Below are 23,851 nucleotides of genomic sequence, written 5' to 3'. Positions count from 1 at the left end.
TGGAGGAAAATGTTTTCTGACTCGCTCCTCCAAAACACCCCAAAGTGGCTCAATTATATTTAGATCTGGTGACTGTGCAGGCCATGGGAGATGTTCAACTTCACTTTCATGTTCATCAAACCAATCTTTCACCAGTCTTGCTGTGTGTATTGGTGCATTGTCATCCTGATACACGGCACCGCCTTCAGGATACAATGTTTGAACCATTGGATGCACATGGTCCTCAAGAATGGTTCGGTAGTCCTTGGCAGTGACGCGCCCATCTAGCACAAGTATTGGGCCAAGGGAATGCCATGTTATGGCAGCCCAAACCATCACTGATCCAACCCCATGCTTCACTCTGGGCATGCAACAGTCTGGGTGGTACGCTTCTTTGGGGCTTCTCCCCACCGTAACTCTCCCGGATGTGGGGAAAACAGTAAAGGTGGACTCATCAGAGAACAATACATGTTTCACATTGTCCACAGCCCAATATTTGCGCTCCTTGCACCATTGAAATCGACGTTTGGCATTGGCATGAGTGACCAAAGGTTTGGCTATAGCAGCACGGCCATGTATATTGACCCTGTGGAGCTCCCGAAGGACAGTTCTGGTGGAAACAGGAGAGTTGAGGTGCACATTTAATTCTGCCGTGATTTGGGCAGCCGTGGTTTTATGTTTTTTGGATACAATCCGGGTTAGCACCCGAACATCCCTTTCAGACAGCTTCCTCTTGCGTCCACAGTTAATCCTGCTGGATGTGGTTCGTCCTTCTTGGTGGTATGCTGACATTACCCTGGATACCGTGGCTCTTGATACATCACAAAGACTTGCTGTCTTGGTCACAGATGCGCCAGCAAGACATGCACCAACAATTTGTCCTCTTTTGAACTCTGGTATGTCACCCATAATGTTGTGTGCATTTCAATATTTTGAGCAAAACTGTGCTCTTACCCTGCTAATTGAACCTTCACACTCTGCTCTTACTGGTTCAAAGTGCAATCAATGAAGACTGGCTACCAGGCTGGTCCAATTTAGCCATGAAACCTCCCACACTAAAATGACAGGAGTTTCAGTTTCATTGTCCAACCCCTGTATGTCTGATCTAAACCTTTTCAGTATACCTCTGGCTTTATGTTTTGAGTAATTTTCCTGCTGGAAAGTAAACCTCAGGTCCAATTTCAAGTCTTTTTTGATGCCTCCAACGGTTTTTCCTCTAAGATCGTTCTGTATTGAGTTTCATACCCTTTTCATTTTCACATAATTGACTGAACAGAGCTTTATGAGATGTTTAAAGTTTGGGATATTTTTTATAACCTAACTCTACTTTAAACTCCCATACAACATTATCTTCACCTGTACCTTGGTCTTCATAATGCTGTATGTTTACTAATGTTCTCTTACAAACCTCTGAGACATTCACAGACCAGCTGGATTTCTAGAGGTTAAATTACTCACAGATGGACTGTGTTAACTAGTTAGATGACTTCTAAAGACAATTGATTGCACATGATTTTATTTAGGAGTATTTGAGTAAAAAGCTTTGGAAACAAAGGCACCACACCGTGTTTGAAATCTTAACAGTAAACATATTTATATGATTTTACTTCCACTTCCAGTCATGCATTGTGTTCGTTTATCACATAAAATCCCAGTTTACTACTTTGCAGTTAGTGGTTGTGTTGTCACAAAGTATGAAGTTTAAAGGGTAGAAATACTTTTTTTTTTTTTTATGGCACTAGTGGCCTTTATTTTTCAAATTTTTATGAAAAGGAGGCTGACTGAAAATGGGGCGGAAAGAGGTGGAAGACATGTGGCAAAAGTCAACAGGCCAGGACTCGAACCTGTGGCAGCCATGTTGAGGACTAAGGCATGAGTCGCACACTCTACTCCTGCCCCACTTCTGGGTAGAAATACTTTTGTATGCCACTGTATTTCACTTTGTCCCTTATGTTGGATATTTACCAGTGAAGATAGAAAAGTTCCTCCCTTGGAACTGGGTGTATGGGTCTGTCTGGTTCTCAGGAATGCAGCTGTGAACCTTTGGGGCATGCTTAAGCACAACTCTTGTGTGAATCATGTCAAAACAGGGGGACATCACGTAGTCCATGCAGGGCGAAAGAGGCGGGTAGGTTCTGGGGCTCTCTGCTGAGCTCTCAACCCTGCGGGTCACCTGACAATTAACCTTTGACTGAGCCCTTATTACTTAACTTGTCTTCCTGTCTGTAAATGTTTCCTGTCACGTTTTTTTGGGAGTTTGAAAGTTGGATACCAGAGAGCCTCTGCAGTGCTAGGTCTGTTTTCCCATTTTCGTTGTCTTGTTGTCTTCCAGGTTCAAGTATCTCTTCTTCCTGACTGCTTAGTCCAACTAATCCAACACCCCCACCCACACCACCCTGATTGCATGACCTTTCACCCCACGCACCTCTCTGAAAGTCACATGATCATGCAGGTGTGGAGGGGTCTCTGCTCTGGCCGACCTCCAATTAGTGACCCTAATTAGTGGAGAGGCCCCCTGATGTGCAGCTGAGCTGCTTTATTAGAGAAGGGCGGGAGCGTGGATAGGAAGATGGAGGAAAGAGAGCAGAGAAGAAAAGGTTTGGGCTGTGGCTGGACAGTGAGGCATTCCTGAAGGTCAGTGGACCCTTCACAAACACAGACATACAAACACATGCAGTGGCCACAGATAGAGAAACAGAGCCAATGTGGAGCAGCGAGTTCATTCACTGCACAACAACAAACAGCCTCTGAGAGCTGGAGTGGAACTGATCTGATGTTCTCCTACAGGAGAGCAGACAGTGAAGGCATCAGGTGCACGAGGGCCCATTCACTTCCTGCTAATTAGAGATGGACAGATTCAGGATGCAGATACAAACATCCAGTCAGCTCCTGCTTCTTCTTTTTCCTTTTACCAAGATTAAAGAAAACATTTAAATGATCTTTATGCAAACAAACATCACACGCATAAGAGAAGCCTAAAAATCAAACAGTCCTCTTACACACAATATGTTAAAAATACAACTGAAAAACACTTAAGACTGTCACCAAACTGAAACATTTACTGATCAAATTATTTTTAGGATCACAGGTGAAATTAAACAGACTACATTAAAGCAGATTTTAAATAAAGTCCTAATTTATTAATAAAGAAAAATGACCCATGCTAGTTTTTTCTTTTCAACAGCTCACAAATACACATATTTATAAAACAAATTGCTGCACTTTTTTTCAATTAAATTAAATTAAATGTAAAATTTATTCAGAACATTGAATAAATTAATAAAAAAAATATTAAAATGATCTTAAATTGTGTTTACTTGACATTATTTCTTGTGTTTGTGTACCGTCAGCATCCACCATTTTTGTTATAGTAGAATATTTTAACTGAAGTCATATATTTTGTGTATAAATTGTTTGTATTTTTTAGGCATAAAGCCTCAGAACCTTTAGTGACATGACTTGAATCCACTGATTAGTCCTGTCTGAGTTTTACGTCTCCGTGAACAGGGAAATAGTGAAACACATATCAGTACTGTGACAGTATTACAATTAACATTTGAAGGGCTAAAGCAAAGTAAGAATAAAGAAATTACTTGATCAATTAATTAATCGTGTCAATATGTTATTAGGTTTTTGTATCCTCACTACTGCTGCATGTATTATACTGCTTCATTATTTAATATAGTACCTTTTTAATAGAGGAACACATTTGGGGTAACACTTTGCATCACATAGCCCTGTTTACCTGTATGCTTTCTCTGATTATGTTTTGGAAGATGAATAAAAGATTGGAATAAGAGTTAAACGTAAATGAGTGTTAATCAATGAATTAAAAAAGATGAATTGGTATTTAAATGAAACTGTTACAAAAAAAGTCAAGCTTTGTGAGAGGTCAGATGTAAATGACTCTGCAACATTTAGAAACAGCGATGCCTAAAGAGAAAGAATCAGCACAAGACTGCATGAAATAATCAAATCAAAAATAGGACAATGTTGCAGGACAGTAACAACAGCTCTGGTATGTTGCTGACACAACCCAAACAGTGAAGGTGTTTATGTTTGTGTGTGTTTTCAGCTGGAAGGAGCTCACCTTGTAGAAAGAGCAATAAAGAATCAATTAGTTCATTCCTCTGTAGGAACTGTTTACCACCGCAGCTTCTTCCTTGGCTCCACCCTCAGCCTCCCTCCCCCCCCAACCACCCCTCCCTCGCCTTTTAAAACAGGCCACCCATCTGCTCGCCTCTTTCTCGCTCAACTAAAGGTGCCAATCGCTGTAATTGGCACCCTGCAGACCAATTGTCCCAGTGTGAAGAGGTGCCCCTCGCTAAAGTCTGGGCTGACAGGGGAGATAGATTTAGTTTGTTTCCTTCACAGCTCCAGAACCTTGGTTCTTTGCTAATATTTCTCATTCTGATGTGTGTTTACTAGTTATAGAGAGAACTTACCAGTGAGTTACACCTTGAGCCTCAAGGTTTATAACTGGATGTAAACATCTTAGCCATCATTGCACATTGCATGTTTTCTTTAGTAAAATGGCCGTATCTTTCATTCTTAATCATGTAATTGTTTATCATTAACATTTTGACAATGTATTTTAATGTGCACTTGTACTGCTGTTATGTAGATAACTTTTACAGCCTTATAAAATGTTGGAACGGGTTTCTTTTCAAAGTGAGAATGTATTTCTCAATGAGATTTAGCCTATATAAATAAAAGTCAAATAAAGAAAATACTATTTTGTGCAACTTTTCTTTTGCCAAGAACACTGCGCTTACTCTTCTTCACAACATTTTACAAGGTTGGAGCGTGCAGAGAGAAGGACGTTTGACCTTTCCCCTTTGCACAGGCTCTCTAGACAAACCAGTCTAGGGTCCTCTTTTATGCTCTCTTCTCTTTAGCTCAGCCCACAGGTTTTCTACAGGATTTAGGCCTGTGGACTGTGATAGCCACAGAAGAGGGTTGATTTTGTGTCTGGTGAATATTTCCGTGTTAATTTGGTCGGACGTTTAGAACCATTATCCTGCTTAACGACCCAAAGACTACCTATTTTTAGTTTTTCAGCAGATTGCACATGTTTTTTTAGCTTCAAACTATGTGTTTTACATTTCCAACTGGGCTACCTATCTTTCTTTATTTTCCATATGTTTGCAAAGGGCTCACTCACCTGGCTTCATTCTACAAAATAACGCTTTCTTTCCTTTGTAAAAGTTCGAAGAGTCATTTTGTTCTATTATTATTATTTGATTTTTTTGGGGGGAAATAAAACAAATTTTTCTTTCATTTCATTTCAGTTAGTACACATTTATTACATCTACATTTTTTTCAGCTCTAGACAAATTGTTTTGTGTAGCAGTGGGAACAAAGTAGCTCTGAGTTAAAAGGTTGCTGACCCCTGGTCTAATTGGACCAAAGAATACAGTTTCAGTTAAAATTCCTGTACAGTTTATTAAAATCTTAATATTTACATTTGTGGTGGTAGAACAGAAAAGTCTTTTTCCTGGCCTAACCCCCAAATGTCTATAGCATTTAATGGTTGTCATGGAGACCTGGTGAGTCCAAGCTGCCACCCTTTGCTGCAGATCTCTAACCAGGGTTCCTGCACATCTTTCCAGACTTAACGTTTTAGTTTTACACAACAGACATAGTTAAAAAAAAGGAACATGTGAAAAGTGCAGAGCTAATCCACCTTTATTGGGGCCCCTAGTAAAGTCGTGTAAAAAGCCCTAAAATTAATTAAATTTTATTGCTGTTGCATAATCTTAGACCAAGATTACCTTTCAAGTTTTCAGTACTTTATTGTTGAGAATAACCTTTATTAATATGCTCATAGCTGTTTTTCCCATTCATACTATAGCGAAATAAAATATAAGTTCTAATGTTTCCCTTTTGTTAGAATAGGATAAGAATGCTCATCGACACACATTACAAGGATAAATGGCCCAAGGATTGTCATAAATGACCTGAAGCTGGGGCACTGGGTTTGATAGTGGAGCAGCTGGTATAACTGGGTTGATTAGAAAATTACAGCACACTTAGATTAAGTATGGACACCCGCTACTACACAATCTAACACATAGACACCACAATGGTGACACATAGTCTACTGATAATCACTGAGGGAGGGCACATCCATTGCATTAGAGTGCCAGATATAAAAACTACATGTGACCTTCTATCGAGGCTCTTCGTCATCCTCTATCAGACGGCGACAGTCTGAGATGGGAGCCTCAGCGCTGATCTCTGTAATCATTCCTCTGCCTTAATTTAGATTAAAAGCGCTAAAAGTTAGAAACTGGTTGAGAGTCGTTCCTTTAAGAGTCTTTAGATAGAGTGTGTAATTGCTTCATGGGGACCAAGGACCGGAGGGGCTCCAAGGCATCTGACCGCCAACAGGGTGCGGTAGCTCGGACATTATGTTAATTTTAAACTATGAAATTTTTAAGTTTGTTATAAATGAATGGTGATATGTTTACGACGGTCAGGTTTTAAATTTAAAACCTGGAAAAAAAACATAAAATGGAGGGAAGCAGGAGGGAAGCACACAATGGCAGAAAAGACAGATGGACACAAGGAAGGAAAGAAAGAAGGGAGGAAGGTAGAAAAGAATATGGGACAGAAGGAAGGGAGGTAGGACGGGGAAGGGAAGGGAAGACAGGAGGGAAGGAGGACGTTGAGACATACAGGTCTGGAAACAAAACATTTTATTTTTTATTTTTCTTCTCCACAGGTACCCAGACCTGGAAAACAGTCAAATCATTTTCCATACTTTTCCAGACTGTTTGAGAACCCTGCCAAACTGTGAGCATTGAGATTTTTGAACCTTTTACCAATAATGGTGCGACTGGAAATTTAGGTAAAAAAACAACAATTTCTTAAAATGGGATTTTGTTTCCCCTCCAGGTAAATAAATGTTTAAGATTGGAGTTCTTTACTAAATGTGTCAATGTGTGATTATACTACATTCAAAAAATCTGAATTTATTTCAGAGCTTCTTCTGGATGCTAGAAAACATAGCTGACAACCACGTTCAGCTCCTGGACTCAGTTACAGGGAAATTTGCTGGTATTTCAGTTATTAGGCTGAATAAAATTTTAAATGTGGCCCACTAAGCCATAATATCAATGTTGGTGATGATGAATGTTATAACTCTGAATAAAAAACTACAAAAAGAGCTGTTTATAAAAGGCTTATCTGATTTTTGAAACAAAATAACATTCCTCATATTTACTCTGCGAAGCTATTCCACAAAAGCACTTGCGTCTTGAGTGTCAGCAGATAGATCATTTATACAAAATGAAATCGTTTTCTCTATAGAAAAGCTGAACAATTAAGTTTATTTGAATTAACTGTTCTTTTCAATTTAGATTAAATAAAAGCTGCTACCAACCAGCTAAATGTTCTTTCACTAGCTAGATTTAATAATAATGAGGAGGTTAAAATGTTTGTTGAACATTCTTCCGCACTGGAACACGTTAACCGTTTCTGATGGCATCATCCAGTACAAAACATAATTATAAGTTTCATAATACATATAAAAACAGCATGTTCACACAAAAAGAGCTTAAGTTGTCTCCTGCCTTGATTTGCTCGATAAGACTCCCAATGTTTTAATAAATCAGGCGAACGCACATATGAAATAAAAATGAATAAATAGAGACAGAGCGGACAGTTGCAAATTTACTTCTCTGGCCTTGATGATGTTAAAGAGAAACAGACAGAACACGAGAGTCAAATTACATAGACATATATTTATATGCATATGAATAAAAATACATATACATATTGTACAATTTCTCAGCAGAGCATGAAAACTGCTCCATCAGCCCAGAAACCAAAGAAAACCTCTTTAAATAAGTGCAAAATGTTAATGAGACAAAGAACTGTAAAGCATATATAAAGTCTTTTTTTTAACCTAAGGTTCCGTTCACATTTTGTTCTTTTTTCCTGTTAAAATCACACAGAGCAGACACAGAGATAACTTGTGCAAAGACCCATTTATATATTTATTTATATATAAATTTATATCTATGTACATTTTCATCACAAGTTGTAGCTTGACTTTAGGTGTGTTTTACTGTTCAAAGAAAACATAAAGGAGGCCTCTGCAGGACCTCGACTGTGCAGCATGAGAAACAGAACAGCTTCATACAATCTAAACAAAATCATGGAGGCCAGCAGAAGGCCTGTAGTATTGTGTGTTTAATCAATCATTGTGTTTTTAATCAAAAAGAAAACCCTTCCTCTCAGCTGGAATGAGAAAAAAAACGTTAAACAAACTAGAAAAGGGCTTTGTCTAACTGAAGCAAGTCTTTATCATTGCATTCTCGTCACAAGCCAAGAAGAAGAAGCAGCGTGTCGCTCCTTCAACCTATTCCTGCCAGTCAAAGCTGAGCGCACAATACAATAACTGCAGATATACATTACAAAACACCATCGATTAACGACATAAAAAGGAGTCAGTGCTGAATCTCAAGAGAAAAACAGGAAGTGTGAGAAGCCTTAGCCTATATTTTTCTTCCCCTTCATTTACAAAGCTCTCCCCACGTTACGGAGGCTGAGAATGAAAATGAGCAGGTTTTACTAATAAATAGGAGCTTTTGTTGTCTTGAGCAACTGAAGCAAAAGAAAAAAAAGAATAAGAACAGAGGCTGTTTATGCTGTGAAAGGAAAGAGACGACGTGGCTGCAAGTAAAAGACTAATATTTTGTAAAGGAGTGCGCTGGCTGACCTCTCAGCTATGTTTCACTGCTCAATATTTGATGCAGGAGCAGGTGAATTATGGATGGTGCTTATAGAAAATAATAGTGTTCAACAAGAGCACAGGTGTACTACTGCTGCAAGGAACCCAGAGTGGGTGGGTTTTTTTTCTTTCTTTTTGCAGTGCTGCTGTGTTGTGAAATTATCAGCTACAAGCTGCTGCTACATGGGTGCAAAAAGGCCCCGCAAGCCCACAGACAGAGGTCAGATCTTCTCCATGTGCTCCCAGGGAAATTTAGCTGAAAAACTAGCTCTGCCTTTATTTGTAAGCGTTTTATAAATTGATGTCACGGCAGTCCTTTTTTTCTATGCTGCAGAAATACCTTAGAGTGAGAGAAAATAATAATGAAAAAACACACATAACCGGAGAAAGAAAAACATTCAAAGGAAAACCGATGACAAAATAAACCGAAAGGGGGAATGAAAACTCAAATGACACGCACAGATTGAGGCCAAACTGTTGCAAATTGCAGGTTCTCGTGGGGGATTTGGACAAGAAAGAAACCTGGACAAATTGATTCATACGAAAAAGAAAAACAACATGGAACAGTTGATCCTTCCTTTTTTCTTTCTTCACCATAACCTCAATGAATGTATTTATTTCCTAATTCAAACACACGGAGGTCAGCTTAGCTTCAATCATTCATTTATAAAAGATGTAGTCAATTGTAAAAGTAACTCAATAATAATAATTGCCTTTTCTAAGAATAAACTGCCCCCGAAATGCTAACCAAAGAAAAAAAGCATTTTTTCTTCTTGAATAAATAGCTTGTTTTTCAAAAAAAAAAACTTAAAGCTGGAAAATGAAGCAACAGGTGGAAAAATGAAAATAAACAAGAACCATAAAGTGCTTTCAATGAAGAGCAATCAGAAAGAAGTGCCAAGGTGAAGAGTGGCGGGAGGTGGAAACCAAGAAACTTCAGTCAAAGAAAAACACATTGGAATAACGTTCATGTGATGCAGCGTAATGCATCTATTAGGCATGGACAGGTCAGTGGTCTCAAGGTATACCAAGGTTGTTAAAAGTTTAGATTTAAACCTTCAAAAAGTTTAAACTTTAACGTAAAATGCTAAACATGTACATCATACTGCCCTTTTAATGAGATGATAGGGCAAGACACAGAGTGAGCTGTGCCAGCATTTGATTACACTGCGCTGCCCCTCCCTCACCTGTTGCTGCCCAATGCCTCAGCTGGCTGAAAGAAGAAATGTTTTCCTGACCACATTTCTAACCAAAATCCAAAAATCACCACTTAAAATTGGTTATAGACACAATTACTGATCATTCAGTGATTAAAAGACATATTAAAGTCCAGATTAATATTAAATATTCTATATTTTCCCATCAATTCTCTGTCTGTATCAATGGATTGACGAAGCAGGTAAATATGCTGGTATACATAATTAGAGTCCTTCAGGTAGATTTCTTCAGGTCACCCTCCCAGTCACTGTAAATTAAAGGTGTAGCTATGACTAAAGGTTTGACTTTCCAACTTGTTTAAATCCATATTTGCTCTGCAACAGCCTCATAGGTCATTGGAATAAGGTGGGAAAAAAAGCAGAACAGAAAAAATGTACGCTATAATATTCTGGGCAATAAATATTTCAAAACTACTATTACATTTCTCAGATTTCTGTGTATTTGCTTCACTCTCTGCATCAGAGTAGCAAGAATAAATGCAACAGATCACATATTATTATGATTATTAATTAATATTGCAGATTACTTTGGCAGCAGTAGGAATAATTGTACGATATTTTTACTCAAACCATGAGAATCTCATACCAGCCCATGCCTAACCTCAACTTTATCATGAAGATTTTCTGATTATGGAAATGACGACGATGTGACACAGGACATAACTAATGAACTCCCTACAAACAACAAATAAAGATACAAGAGCAAACTTATCATTTCAGAAATGCAACCCATGCAGTCTAAGTATGTTAACTTTGGCCTCAGATATTCTCTCATTCAGGCAAATATGTTTGTTGGAGATGAATTTTTGGAGGAGCGATATGACGATTCATCGCCCGCAGCTGCAGCTCAAGCCCCAAAAAAGGTAGCAGGAGCCAATATCTCCTAATTGATTCTCTTTAAATGTATTCCTTTTCTTTCTGTGAACACTCTCTGGGTTTGATTTAAAAGCTGTGAGAGGTGCGAATCAACGTTAATCTGGGTTCAGAGGTCGTCTCGCTCTCGCTCTCTTTCTTGGGGCCCGACCTTGATGAAAGGAAGCTTGGCCACCTCCGAAGCTTCATCCAAGGAATGCTTTCCACCAGCTTTCAAACACTCATCTTTGTTTTCATTTCCTTTCATGTTAAACCATCACACCTTGATATATAGGATAGGTTTGCACCGTCCGTCTGGTTCATAGCATTTACTTTATCGTACTCAACCAAAATAAAATAATAACAAAAAAAGCTAAAAAAACAAACGATTTTACAAAAACTACATCTGGACACCAAACAGACTGATATTAAGATGCTACGATTATTTTTTTGTTTGCTTCTTCTCTACTGTGATAGCACATCAACTAAAAAAATCAAACATAGCCACTTGAACAGGAATATTAAGATGTGATTACTGCTCGTCACATCCAGACGCAATACCAGCCTCACCACAGAACAGCTCACAAATTGTACAAGAATACGCCTCTCTAATGAGAGGGAAGCTTACGTCTTACCGTGGGGTTCCTGTTACAGGTTGTTTGTTGAGAATGGGTTCAAATTATTCATGTCAGGTGTGTTTTTTTCCTGAACAGTAAACAAAGGCCCATAAAGAGAGAGAAAAAAGAAAATCACACACACATACACACAAACCCACTGGACAAAAAGTGAAGAGTCACTTAAAACTACTGTAAAGAGAGTGATGATAAAAACATTTTTCTGCAACACACACAGCAATTCTCCAACAAAAAGGAAGATTTAACACTTTCCATCAAGTCTTTTTTTTTTTTTGTATCATTGTACACAAAATGGCGCTGCTAGAAAGCAACCCTGTCAGTGTCGTTTTCTTTGCCTGTCCAGTGGCAGGATGATGTTCCTAAAGTCACGTCCCCCTTTGGGTTCTAAAAGAGGGCCTCGATGTTTAGGAAACTGTTTTCTTCCCACCTAGATCTGCCTCCTTCCTGTCCAGCCGCATGTACGGCTCGAAGGCCGAGGACCCACAGCCATAGGTGGACGTCAATTCGTGATGGGCCCCCCCTAACAGGGGCATGGAGAAGCAGAGGGAGTGTGGGGGTGGGACACCCAGTCGCGGTGACGACTGAGTGCCGCCCAGAGATGGCAGAGAGAGCCCAAACGTCCCGCCAGGTAGGGAGCTGGGTGTGGTGCTGCTGCTGATCCCCGGGGAGGTGGAGGAGCCCCCACCAGGGTTGCTCAGCAGGGAGCTGTTCGTGGGGTGACCTGAAGGCCCCAGGAGGGAGTTCGGGGGTGGGGCAGGCCCTGACAGGAGGCGGCCCTGCTCCAGGAGGCGCAGGATGTTACAGGTAGCCAAAGACTCTGACGTGGAGGAGGAGCGCTTGTCTGAGTCCTTGCTGGTGTCCTTCTTCTGTTTGGTCCGGCGGTTCTGGAACCAGACCTTCACCTGCAACAGCACAATACGCTTTGTCAAAGGCAGTAAACTTAAAGGAGACAGGGAAATAAACGAGTGTAAAGACCTAAACACATCCAGAGAGAAACCACACATCCAAACAATAACTTGAAGCTAATTTGAATTTTGAAGTTGAGTTTTAAAATGTAAATATGAGGGGCTTTATTCCTCATGGACATTTTCACACATTGTCCCATTCCAACCTCAAAAATAAATGTTTTTTATTGGGTTTTATGTCATAGTAGTGCTTAACTGAAGTGAAATGATTTTATTTTTACAAATTGAAAACTGAAAAGTCAGACATACATATGTATTAGGCGTTTTTCTCAGCTACCCCTAAATAAAATCCACTTTTACCATTTTGAGTACACATCTGTTTAATTTAATCTCAGTATAAACGTAGCTATTCTGTGAAGGCCTCAGAGGTGCACTCTTCAAGGAGAAAATTAAGCAGAGAAGCAGGAAAAAGGCACTTGGTAACTCTGGGGGAGTGGCAAAGACCTACACCTCAGGTGGGAGAATGACAACTATTAGCTGTGCCCTGCACAAATAAAGCCTTTAAAAAAGTTTGACAAGAGAAAAACCATTGTTGAAAGAAAATCATAAAAACTCCAATTTTAAAATTAAGGGACACACCAACCACATGGAAGAAGGTACTCTGGTCAGATAGGAGCATTAAACATTTTGGGCCATAAATAAAATGTTTTGTGTGGCAGGAAATCTAACACTGCACATAAACACATCGTTCTCATGGTGAAACATGGTGGTGGCCGCATCATGCTATGGGTATGCTTTTGTCCATCGGGGATAGGGACGCTGTCAGAGTTGAAGAGAAGATGGATGGGACTAAATACAGAACCACAGCTAACTGCCTGCTTTTAGTAGATTTACAGCAGATTACACATATTGATCATTAAATTGTTTTCAACTTAAAAAGGAAATAAATTTGAAAATTTGTAATCAATACTTTGTATATTCAGACAAGGATAAAAATACATACATTTTTATCATGCTTAAATGTTATATTAAATGTTAAATTTAATGAAGGTGATCTTAGCTCATTTGGCACATTTACAAGCATATCAAAGATTTTCATTTACGATAAAATTAATTTTGAAAATGTATAACAAAAAACACAAGTTCTAAGTCATGATCCATCATGCCACCGGCAGCAGCAGCACATTGGTTTAAAGCTCAGTGAACTCAACCTGTCCTTGTCATTCATGTTTAATTGATGGAGCCCAGTGTAGCTTTATAGCACGTGGATGATGATCAGGAGGGCACAGAGGGGTCACGAGAGGTTGCTGGATGGAGAGCCCAAATCCTTGGTGGCTTGAGAGGAATCACACACCTGAATAATGTATTCACTGCTGTCCAAGATACGGCAAACCCCGTGTTCTCTGCAGATTCAGTGCAGCATGAAGGCAATTTCAAAACCAGTTGTCCGCATTTACTGTGGGTAAATGTATTAACTAAAATACTTCTTATTTCTGCTCAGAGCACTTTAGCTTCTAAGGATTCAAATCATAGTATTACATAATATAAAATCCTATATTTATGCAACATTACTGTGCAAACTAAAGCACAAAAAGTAGGGAGACATTTCTCTACTCAACCTCACATTTGTAAGGTTGAATTTTATGCTACTTTGCAGTAATATTAGACGCAATTATTTTTTTGGAAATCTTCTAGTCTGTGATAAAATGACAGTGTAAAAGCAGAAGTGCATGAGTCTGTAACCTTAAAAGCTGACGTTTCATAAGAGTGTTGCACAACAGCCCTAAACGAGCCCCCAAAAACAGCCGTTAAGATCACGGATGTTACTAGTTTGAAACTACTTTAACTCTACAACAAAAGACAAACTAATGGTTTTAACCTAAATGTTTCACACTAAATAAAACTATCATTGTTGCTCCTTTCGATCTGAAAACCAAGGCCAAAAACACAGCGAAGAGATATCTGACTGGGAGAGATTGGATTGCTCCGCTGTAGCTCTTTGCTGTGGAGCTTTTGGAATCATTTACATTTCTCTCATATTTGCAGCTTTAAATCTGACAAAAAAAAGTACAAATACACAAAAAAACCATAACACTGACAGTACTCCAAGTAATTTAATAACTGCAGCTAACAGTAGTTAGCTTGGTTGGCCAGGATATCAATTAGTAAATCCAACTGGTTTTCAAACATTAAACTGGAATAGAGTCAAACTGGGTTTGATGTAATTCCCAGATCCAACTTTAGAGGTATAAGGAATGTGGTAAAGGTAGCCACTAGCATTTCTCCCTTCACTGTCATCTACTTAATCAACTCAGATGATTTCTTCATGTTTCAAACACTGATACTAAAGTTTTCTTTGAGTATCACTACAGGCAGCCAAGTACCATCAGTGAAACACGCCTGAGGTTTAGCAAGATAGAAAGACCCAAAGGAAATGCTGAGTCTAGCATCATTGGTAGCTAACGGTTGGTCAGTTACGGTTTTCTCATTGTTCACATCTTGTCTGCCACTGTTTTTCTACAGCGTACACAACTTCTTCAATGCTGTATGTCAGTGTTATCAGGCAGCACAGTGAGATTGTGTCAACAGAGCGGGGCAAAGCCAAAAGTACTCCTATAATTACTTCAAAATACGTGTCTTAAATATAGGGGAAATCTTATTACCTCCCTACTCATTGTCTTATAATCTCCCTTTTAAATTTTGAGACGTGATTGAATATTATACATATTTTTATTTGGGCTTACTGTCATGGAGAATTTTATGACGTAGGGTTTTAAAACAACAAAATAAGACGGTGTGTGAGGAAGATTGTAACCCTTAGCTTTTACACAGCCGGTACCAAATTAGATCACTCAGAGCGATGTAGCAGGAGGGACAATCTGCTGTAATTAGTAGCTAGGCTGGCTAAAAGGATTGGAGCTTTGGATTAGAGTCGGTGGGTTTAGATGGTAGAACTGATCCAGTCTAACAAGTGCTTAAAACCATGCCTCGTAACCCTTTTACTGTTTTAAATGTCTTCCAGCATATTGTTTTGGCTCAGACAACAAGTTGCTTTGCATCGTTGGATCTTAATTTCTTGCAGCATCCAAATCAGCTCGACAGTAAACTGCTCAGGTGGACGCAGTTAGACATCGATGGTGTGGTTGGTAATCAAGCTGGCAGGTGTAAACTATCGTATCACCACACTGAAGGCAGGCTCAGCAGGAAGTTAGGTCCAGTGAGATCATGGGTTTGACTACAGACCTTGACGCAAATAATGGGATCTGAGAAGATCCCACAGCTCAGGAAGGAGTGCCGGGGATGGTGTGTCTCACTGCACAGACCAGAAAAACGGTACAGAGGGAGAGAGGATGTACATAAGATGGGACAAACTTCTCATGCTGGATTTCTGTTTAAGCCACCACATCTTCATCTTTAGATCTCCACTTGTATTTACCTCATGTGCCAACTCTTTCCAAAACACCCACATCCCATAAAAGGCTTTGACAACAGATAACACTCTCAGCCAATCACCATTTCTTTATCTCTGCGTGGAGGGCGTGGCTCATGCCTCTGCTCACATTGCAGTCCTCCTACTTCTTACAGGAGAAAAAAAAAAAAAAGATATGAGGGAATAAAAAAAAAATTTGATGGTGTTTTACAGGGATTTTATTAGACGGGTGGAAATGATGAGCAGAAAAGAAAGCAATACAGCTTTTAGTACAACTACACTATTACATGTAAATCCTTGTTAATGGGATCCAGAGTTCAGAGCTGGGGCAGAGATTACCGAGGGAGATCTGGATCTGGCGTGACCTGCATTTGCCCCCGGGCTTCACCCTCTGGTCTTCTCAGTTTGTGCTATGGTGAGGATGCCAACACTGAGTATGCCAGGGATGCCAGAGGGAAGGGTGTGCTAAAATAAACATTACACCAAGTTAAATTTATGACGCTTTTTTTCTAACATCTCCATTGTTGTATTTTTAGGTCATATATCTTGCTCAGATGAAACAGTAGGCGGGGTCCTTTTATCTTTTTAGTTTTGGAAGCCATCTGTTTGGCAGCAGCTATAATGAGGAAACAGCTGCATTTTAAAGATAAACAACCTAAATATGTATTTAGCCAACAGACAGAGCCTTCTTGGCTCTTACCAAAGACCTAAATCTTTACAAGGGGTCCCTAATTTATTCTTTTACTTTAAAAACAAAACAAGAAACAAGCTACAGGCAAAGGCAAGTGTTTCGCACAAATCATTGGTATGCCTGTTAATGTAATGTATGGCACTACACCATACCATCTATATAATGAATCAGCCTTCAATCTGCTTTTGATAGACAGAGGAAGAGACGAAAAGCCAAAACAACACAGAAGCATTAAATGATGAAAACATCAGAACCGGATTATGACTGTTCGATTTTAGGGCAACAAGCTATTGCAACATTAATGCTTGATATTTTCATGACAATATTGATTGCAATCAACCTCCTTTTTTCTCACCATCTTTCTTTTTTGCCATTAAAATGCTCCTATCCATGAGCTGTCACTGAAATCCTCATCCGGTAGGGGCATCAAGGGCAGTGAAAGTCAATCCCACAAACCAAATATATTTTTGAATTCATCACACTTCAAAAACAACAGTCAACCAAATATTGCATCCCATAAGGTGAATGCAATATTGCACATGCTGATGTTGCAATGATGGTTGGAGTTCAGTTTATTCTGCAGCTCTAAACCAGATGCAGACCTTGGGCAGCTCATCTGAAGAATGATGAGGTTGGCGTGTATATACGTGCAGGCCAGTCGAGCCAGTTGTGAACTCGGTGCAGGCTGGTAAACTGGGCCAGGGGAAGAAAGGTTAAGCCAGATCAAGACTAAGAGTGCTGATCAAGTGGGATTTTGATAACTCACCTATAAACCCTGCTTTGTCCTGGAACAAAACAGAGCCAGACCTGAGACAAACATCAGGAAAACAATGGGACAGGAAAATGTTTTCCTCTCAGCACCATGTAGTAAAGTGGCGTTGATGGAAAATTCTAACTGAAACATCCAAGTGTTAAAAAACCCTACGGTGAAATAAAGCATTTTGTCAGTTCGGGCTTTAAGAAGGACATTGGGTGACTCTTTCACACTTTTAATGACCCCTGCAGCAGCTCAGTGCTCTCACCGTGAACCTGCTCAGACCCTCTGATCTCAGCCATGTGACAGGCATGCACAATGAAAGACGTTTTTTCCACAATGACCGTACCAGGCACACCAGGGGCTTTGGAACTGTACATACCCACCCAGTGGACACAGATAAAATGGAGAGACAAAACAGGCTTGTGCTGGTCCCATTTATAAGACCAGAAACAGCCTGATTAAACAAGACCTATATGTAAATTGGAAGGAAGTTGTTCCTCTCTACCAGAAAAGCAGACAAGAGGCCCATGGCAACTATGGAGGAGCTGCAGAGCTTCACAGTTCAGGTGGGAGAATTTGTTGAAAGGACAACTAATATTAATGCAGTCCGCAAATAAGTCCTCAAAAAATTGCCAGAAGAAAGCCAATGTTGACTGAAAGCCATATGAGGACCTGTAAATGAAGGCAGATTTGCTGTGCAAACAGGATCAAGGCGGACTCCTAATTGCGTGCCTGACTTTATTAAATTAAGACTGGATCCAGCATCAATGTAGGCAGGCCACATTGATGTAATTGTATCCTGTGCGTGTATGACCTTCAACCATTATTATCTGTGCATGGGGGTGTGTATGTGTAGGTCGTCAGTTAAGTGCAGGTGAAGCAGCCCCCAGGGCCAAGAGGCACAAGGGGAGACTTTGGGCACCAAGATCCCCCAGCCCAACCTCTTTGCCATCCCGTGACATTTGCTGTAATTTGGATAGGTATCAATAAACTGAAACTTAATTTAACAGAACACTGTACTATCTATGTTTAACTACTGTTAACTTTGTGATACCTTTCCTTCCATGACTGCATTGTGAAATGATGTGGATCATTTTTTTAAAGTGGACATAATCTCACACTTGTTTCTAGGAATAAGACAGGATCAAAATGTCCACATCATATTGGAGTATATTTGGGATTTTTGTCATTGTTGGGCCAAATTCAATTCAATTCAGTTTTATTTATATAGCGCCAATTCACAACACATGTTGTCTCAAGGTACTTCACAACAGTCAGGTACATACATTCCAATTAATCCTAATCATTGAACAGTGCAGTCAGATTCAGTTATTTATTCAAATTGGATAAAAAGTTTTTCTATCTAAGGAAACCCAGCAGATTGCATCGAGTCAGTGATTTGTAGCATTCACTCCTCCTGGATGAGCCTGTAGAGACAGTGGACAGTCACTGGCGTTGACTTTGCAGCAATCCCTCATACTGAGCATGCATGTAGCGACAGTGGAGAGGAAAAACTCCCTTTTAACAGGAAGAAACCTCCAGCAGAACCAGGCTCAGTGTGAGCGGCCATCTGCCACGACCGACTGGGGGTTTGAGAGAACAGAGCAGAGACACAAAGAGAACAAAGAAGCACTGATCCAGGAGTTCTTTCTATGGGAAGGAAAAGTAAATGTTAATGGATGTAGCTCCTTTAGTCGTTTCATCTAGAAAGAAAGAACAGATAAACTCTGAGCCAGTTTTCAAGGTTAGAGTCTGAAACAGAGCACATAGAGTTAGTCACAGTAGAAGCTCAGTCAATTGCTATATCTAGGAGAGAGAAATGGTTAAACACTAAAAGACAGGGCTATGTGGATCATCAATAGAGGGTGAGCATTAAGTTGTTGCCAGCAGAAGCTCGGACGATGCCCCTCTCCACAAAGGTGTCACAGGTAGACACAGAGTCAGGCCAGGTGTAGCTTCTAGGAAGAGAAAAGAGAGAACAAAGTTAAAAGCTGAAATAACTGCAAATAATGCAAAATTGGAGAGTAGTGTGAGAATGTAGCGAAGAGGATGAAAGTGGTCATTATGTCCTCCAGCAGCCTAAGCCTATAGCAGCATAACTACACAAATAGTTTCAGTTCAGATTATTTAGTTAAACGGTGCTTATTTACAACAATGTCGTCTCAAGGAACCCCACAAAGGGTCCCACTGATGGTCATTGTTATACTAAAAACCACAATGATTGGGATACCTCCCTCTGTCAGACTGATTATAACCATTGGAAAAGAGAGGGAGTCATACAGGTAGCAGAAATGGAGGGTGTGTTTGCACCTCAACCATAACTGAGCTGGTTTAGGCTAAACCTGACTCCCCTTTACTCCAACCAACAGGGAGGGAGGAAGGCTTCCTCCCTGATAACCTAAGCCACTCTAAATATAAGCTCTAACTATATATTTGGGATTTTTGTTATTGTAGGGCCAAATCTGTGATGCATTAACACATATATGAATGATGAGAAAGGAATGAATGAACTACGGTCTTGTTTGTTGAATCTAGAGCATTACATCAGCACTCTAACTGCAAAACTGCACTCTGCTGGCTCTGACGTCAGGTGCTTGTGAAGTTTACCGTCACCTCATCTTGGCAATACAAGCTGTTTCATGTAAACATGTCTCTCCATAGATTGAAGCAACTCCCACAACAATGTTCCTCTTTTCACTCTTTCTGTCCTCATTACCTGATCTCATGCTTTTTTCCAGCCTTACATAAACTTCCTAAAAAAAAGTACCTTTTAAAGATGTCATCACCATCATCACCGTTGTCGTCACCACATTCTCACTGCCCTCTAGACCTCAGAGCAGCTCTAGTCATGGTTCAGCTGGGGGCTAACTCCATCTTACTGAATGGCGGGTAGATATGGATGACTAATCCTCCTTAGTCCAAAAGCACTTGGGAGTGTTATGAAGCTTCTCTCTCTCTCTCCATCCCTCTTTCCTCACCTCTTTACCCCGCCCCATTTCCCAATCTCCATAGATTGCCCACTCCCTACATGGCTCAGATCCCTCTTGGCCAGCTCGCTTATTTGCCTAAAACACAGTTAAGCATCTGGATGCTATCCAATAGGATTCACTTACATGTCACTCTGGGGTTGTTCAGTTTCCAATGACCCTCTGCAGAAAATGTAGCCATGTCACACATCATCAATCCCCAAATCTCTGATTTTCATCTTTTTAGGAATTATGTTTGACCGTATAGCCACAGCTGGCAAAAACAAAGATGCATTAAACCATAAATATCCTCAAAAAGAAAAGATTATTTTAACTCAACAGCTGCTGCTAGATGTTTTTCTCCCATCAAGGTAAAAATATACTGTGCTCCTACAAAGAGGTCCATTACTATTAGCAGCTCTTCAAAATGGGATTCCATTTCGAATGCCTTTCAAGTGTATTGATCTTCAAAAGTCAGTAAACAGCTACAAGAAAATAGCTACTCATCTAAACGTGCCCGTATCTGCAATCAGACCTACAAGTACAAAGTTTAAAAGAACTCGATTTTTGGCGAACAAGACTGGATGATGAAACATCCTGCCACGACACACAGTAAAAAGGCGGGAGGGTAAGTCTGAAAAATCTGACAAGCTCACTTTTGGAGAACTGCAGCAAAGAAGTGCATCCTGGAGTCACCAAGCCACCATAATGATCATTAATTAATATCCACCTGCCAACCAGTTGTTTGGTAGGCAAACGTTTTTAGCCCTGACATCACAAATATAAAAATGTGGAGTTTGCTAAACTCATCAGAGACTTTACCTAGACCTGTGTGCTTTTTTAGATGAGACTAAGAATGAACTTTTTAGCAACAAGCACTTCAGGCAGGTGTGGTGTGGGAAAAAAAGGATGCATATGTGGAAAAGCACCTTTGTCCACTATGCCTGATGTAAAGCATGGTGGAGGATGTGTGATGCTCTGGGCCTGTTTCTCTTCCAAAGGGTCTTTATAACAGTGCTAAGGGATATAATTATTGGGGAAAATACCTCCCCTGTTTACATTTATATTTTAACAATTGCATGTCAGAAATTACTTTAACCTGTCTGAATAAAATCTGTGAAAAACCTGTAATGGCACTTAGCATTCAGATAATTCTTATAATTACTGACTAACTGTTTGCATATTTCCCCTGGTATTTTGGCAATTATTCTTTTGCAATGAGCTCCAAGTCCTTGGGGTTAAAAGACCTCCCTACCATCACCTTAATCTTTAGCTCCCTCCACAGCTTCTGTGTTAGATTGGAGACTCTGGCAGGGCCACTTCAGAACATTGATACTGACTTTCAGGCAGTAGAAACATGATTGTAAAATTAAAAGGTTACTTTAGAGCTGAATCTGCCAAAGGTATAAATAATTTTGGGTCTATCTGTTTCTCTAAACACTATTTATTTGCTGTACGTTTATGAACTACACACTAAAATGGAAAGAAAAAGGTAGCTATGCAAAGTGTTTAGCCAACCTGCATAGCTTTGAGTACTCAGAGTGGAGGAATACATTCCTAGTCTTGAGCAGAAATTATTTATTTGATTACTGTGTAACATTTAGCAACACGAGCTAAGTTTGAACTGTGCTTAGGGTTTATACAACAGTGAGTTCAAATTTCAGTCAAGTCTAATGAAATCTGGGTGAACCCAGGCAGAATCCCCAAAGTGATTATATTTAGCTGTGTGCACTAAGGTTCGAAATGTATACATAAAAAAAGTGTTTGCAGTGGAAGTCTGAGGTTATCTCAGGTCAGGCTAACATGAATGGTCTGCATAGCTGCATCTCTTCAACGTTTCAAATGAAATACTCTATGTTGAGCTTACTGCAGATACAGTATCTAACAGTCACTGTTGCATCACCTGACTTGTGCTTTAGGTTCCTCTGCAGGTGTCTCTGCGCTTCACATTGATAAATGGCAAATGTCAGAAAACAGATGCATGAGGTCAGACTTAAGGTGCTGAATATGTGTGTGCCACTCGCATGTGTGTAAACCCCTGCATCTAATTTTACTGATTTCTTATTTCCACATCAGTAGAAAGATTACACGTTGCTCCATATGCTTGGAAAATTACACTATCCTGAGCTCTTTAAGAGAGGCTGATGAAGCCAGGCGCCTCAGTCGGAGCGAGTCATGAAGGACGAACTCGGCTAAGACTTAATTGCTATTATGTTTTCTCTGATTATCTAATCAACTGATTAGATAATCAGTGCCTCAGAGGTTTGTCTCTGACCATCATCGAGTCAGTCAAAAGTTCCTGTTTTACACAATGCAGCACAGCATCACGTGCAGTGACTGAAAGCACAAAGGCACCAAGTGTCCATCCGTCTATCCATCCGTCTGTCTGTCACACTCCCTTCCTATTTCTTTCTCTACTCCAAGTGTTTGCGGACAATCCCTGGCTTGTTCAGCCGCCTCTCTCCTACATCTGCACACCAATGCACCGTAGTTGGGTCCTCTGCTCCAGACAAGTGACCAGACATTGTCTGTCTGGGCCGTCATGGGCACAATACTCACAACGAGGCCATTCACAGTTAGAAGACACATATCTCATCTTTTCTTTCTCGTCATGTTGCAGAATATGGACACAGTTGTATTACTCAGAATAAATCAGTTTTCCTAATAGAATGTTGTAAAAATTTAATAATTCTTTGTGCTCCTAATATGCAAAAATTAACAAATCTTCATAACTAACAATTGACTTCCTCAAGACACCATGTTCGGCCTCCGTGAGGTTTAAAGTGTTATGGCACTTCCAATCAGTCTACATGCTCTGCCATTAGGGCTGAAACATTTACTGGTTTTATTGATTACCATGACGTAACTTCCAACGACTGGTGTTGCTGTTTTAAGATAAAACTACCGTAAAAGAGTGATAACGATATGCTGAGTAGATGTCTTAGTCTTCACTACATGCAGAAGGAAACAACACAAGTAGTCGACTGTCTCCTGGCAGCCCAGCAGCTGACGTAAATTAAGGATACTTTTAAGTGAATGGTCTTCAGGAAGGTCCGCTTTGTCTGTTTAACTTATGAACTTATCAGATTTCTGAGGCTACCTGAACTGTGGAAAAGGTCTGCTTATACTTGGAAATGTAGTCAAAATACTATAATTATATAAAAAACAGTAATTATAATGTTGATAATGTTATCTATATGGCTGGCTTCACTCTTATTCCAATAACATCAGTCTGTAATATCAGTTTTTACTTTTTTTTCCCCTATTTGACAAAATTACGATAGCACTGACATATCATTACATCCCTACATGTTACCCACCTGCTACACATCCGGTTCTGTTCAGTACAACAGATCATCGGGTATAAAAGCCTGCCGTTCTGACTAACCAGTTCTCCCAGAAATGGTGTCACCGTTCTGAGAAAATCTTGTACAGCTCATGCGCAGATCATGAGAGGGTCTGTTAAATTTAGAGAGCTTATAAACCCTGTGGCTCGTAGCCTGGCGGTATATTCTCAGAAAGGACTCATGTAATGCCAAGGCTAGAGAAAATACATCCGCTTGTTCTTATGAACCTTGTAAGACTGCAGGGAAATCTTCAAAATGATCTTCTTTTCTTTCGTCCATCGTCCCAAATATGCAGTTTTGAAAGTACTCAAAAAATATTTATTTTATTTATC

General features: G+C 39.9%; 1 protein-coding gene across 1 annotated transcript in view; it reads right to left on the bottom strand.

Annotated features, from left to right (window-relative positions):
* Nucleotides 1-7,707: 7,707 nt before the first annotated feature.
* vax2 (ventral anterior homeobox 2) overlaps nucleotides 7,708-23,851 on the bottom strand; it is a 28,501-nt gene continuing 12,357 nt past the window's right edge. Inside the window, exon 3 of the mRNA XM_047385047.1 lies at nucleotides 7,708-12,325. Coding sequence (XP_047241003.1) covers nucleotides 11,828-12,325 — 498 coding nt within the window. The 3' untranslated portion in view covers nucleotides 7,708-11,827. The remainder of the gene's footprint in view (nucleotides 12,326-23,851) is intronic.

The sequence above is a fragment of the Girardinichthys multiradiatus genome, chromosome 14 (assembly GCF_021462225.1).
Source record: "Girardinichthys multiradiatus isolate DD_20200921_A chromosome 14, DD_fGirMul_XY1, whole genome shotgun sequence".
NCBI classification, from domain to species: Eukaryota; Metazoa; Chordata; class Actinopteri; order Cyprinodontiformes; family Goodeidae; genus Girardinichthys; species Girardinichthys multiradiatus.
Note: the sequence above shows the minus strand (reverse complement) of the source record. Positions and strands in the feature narration are given on the sequence as shown.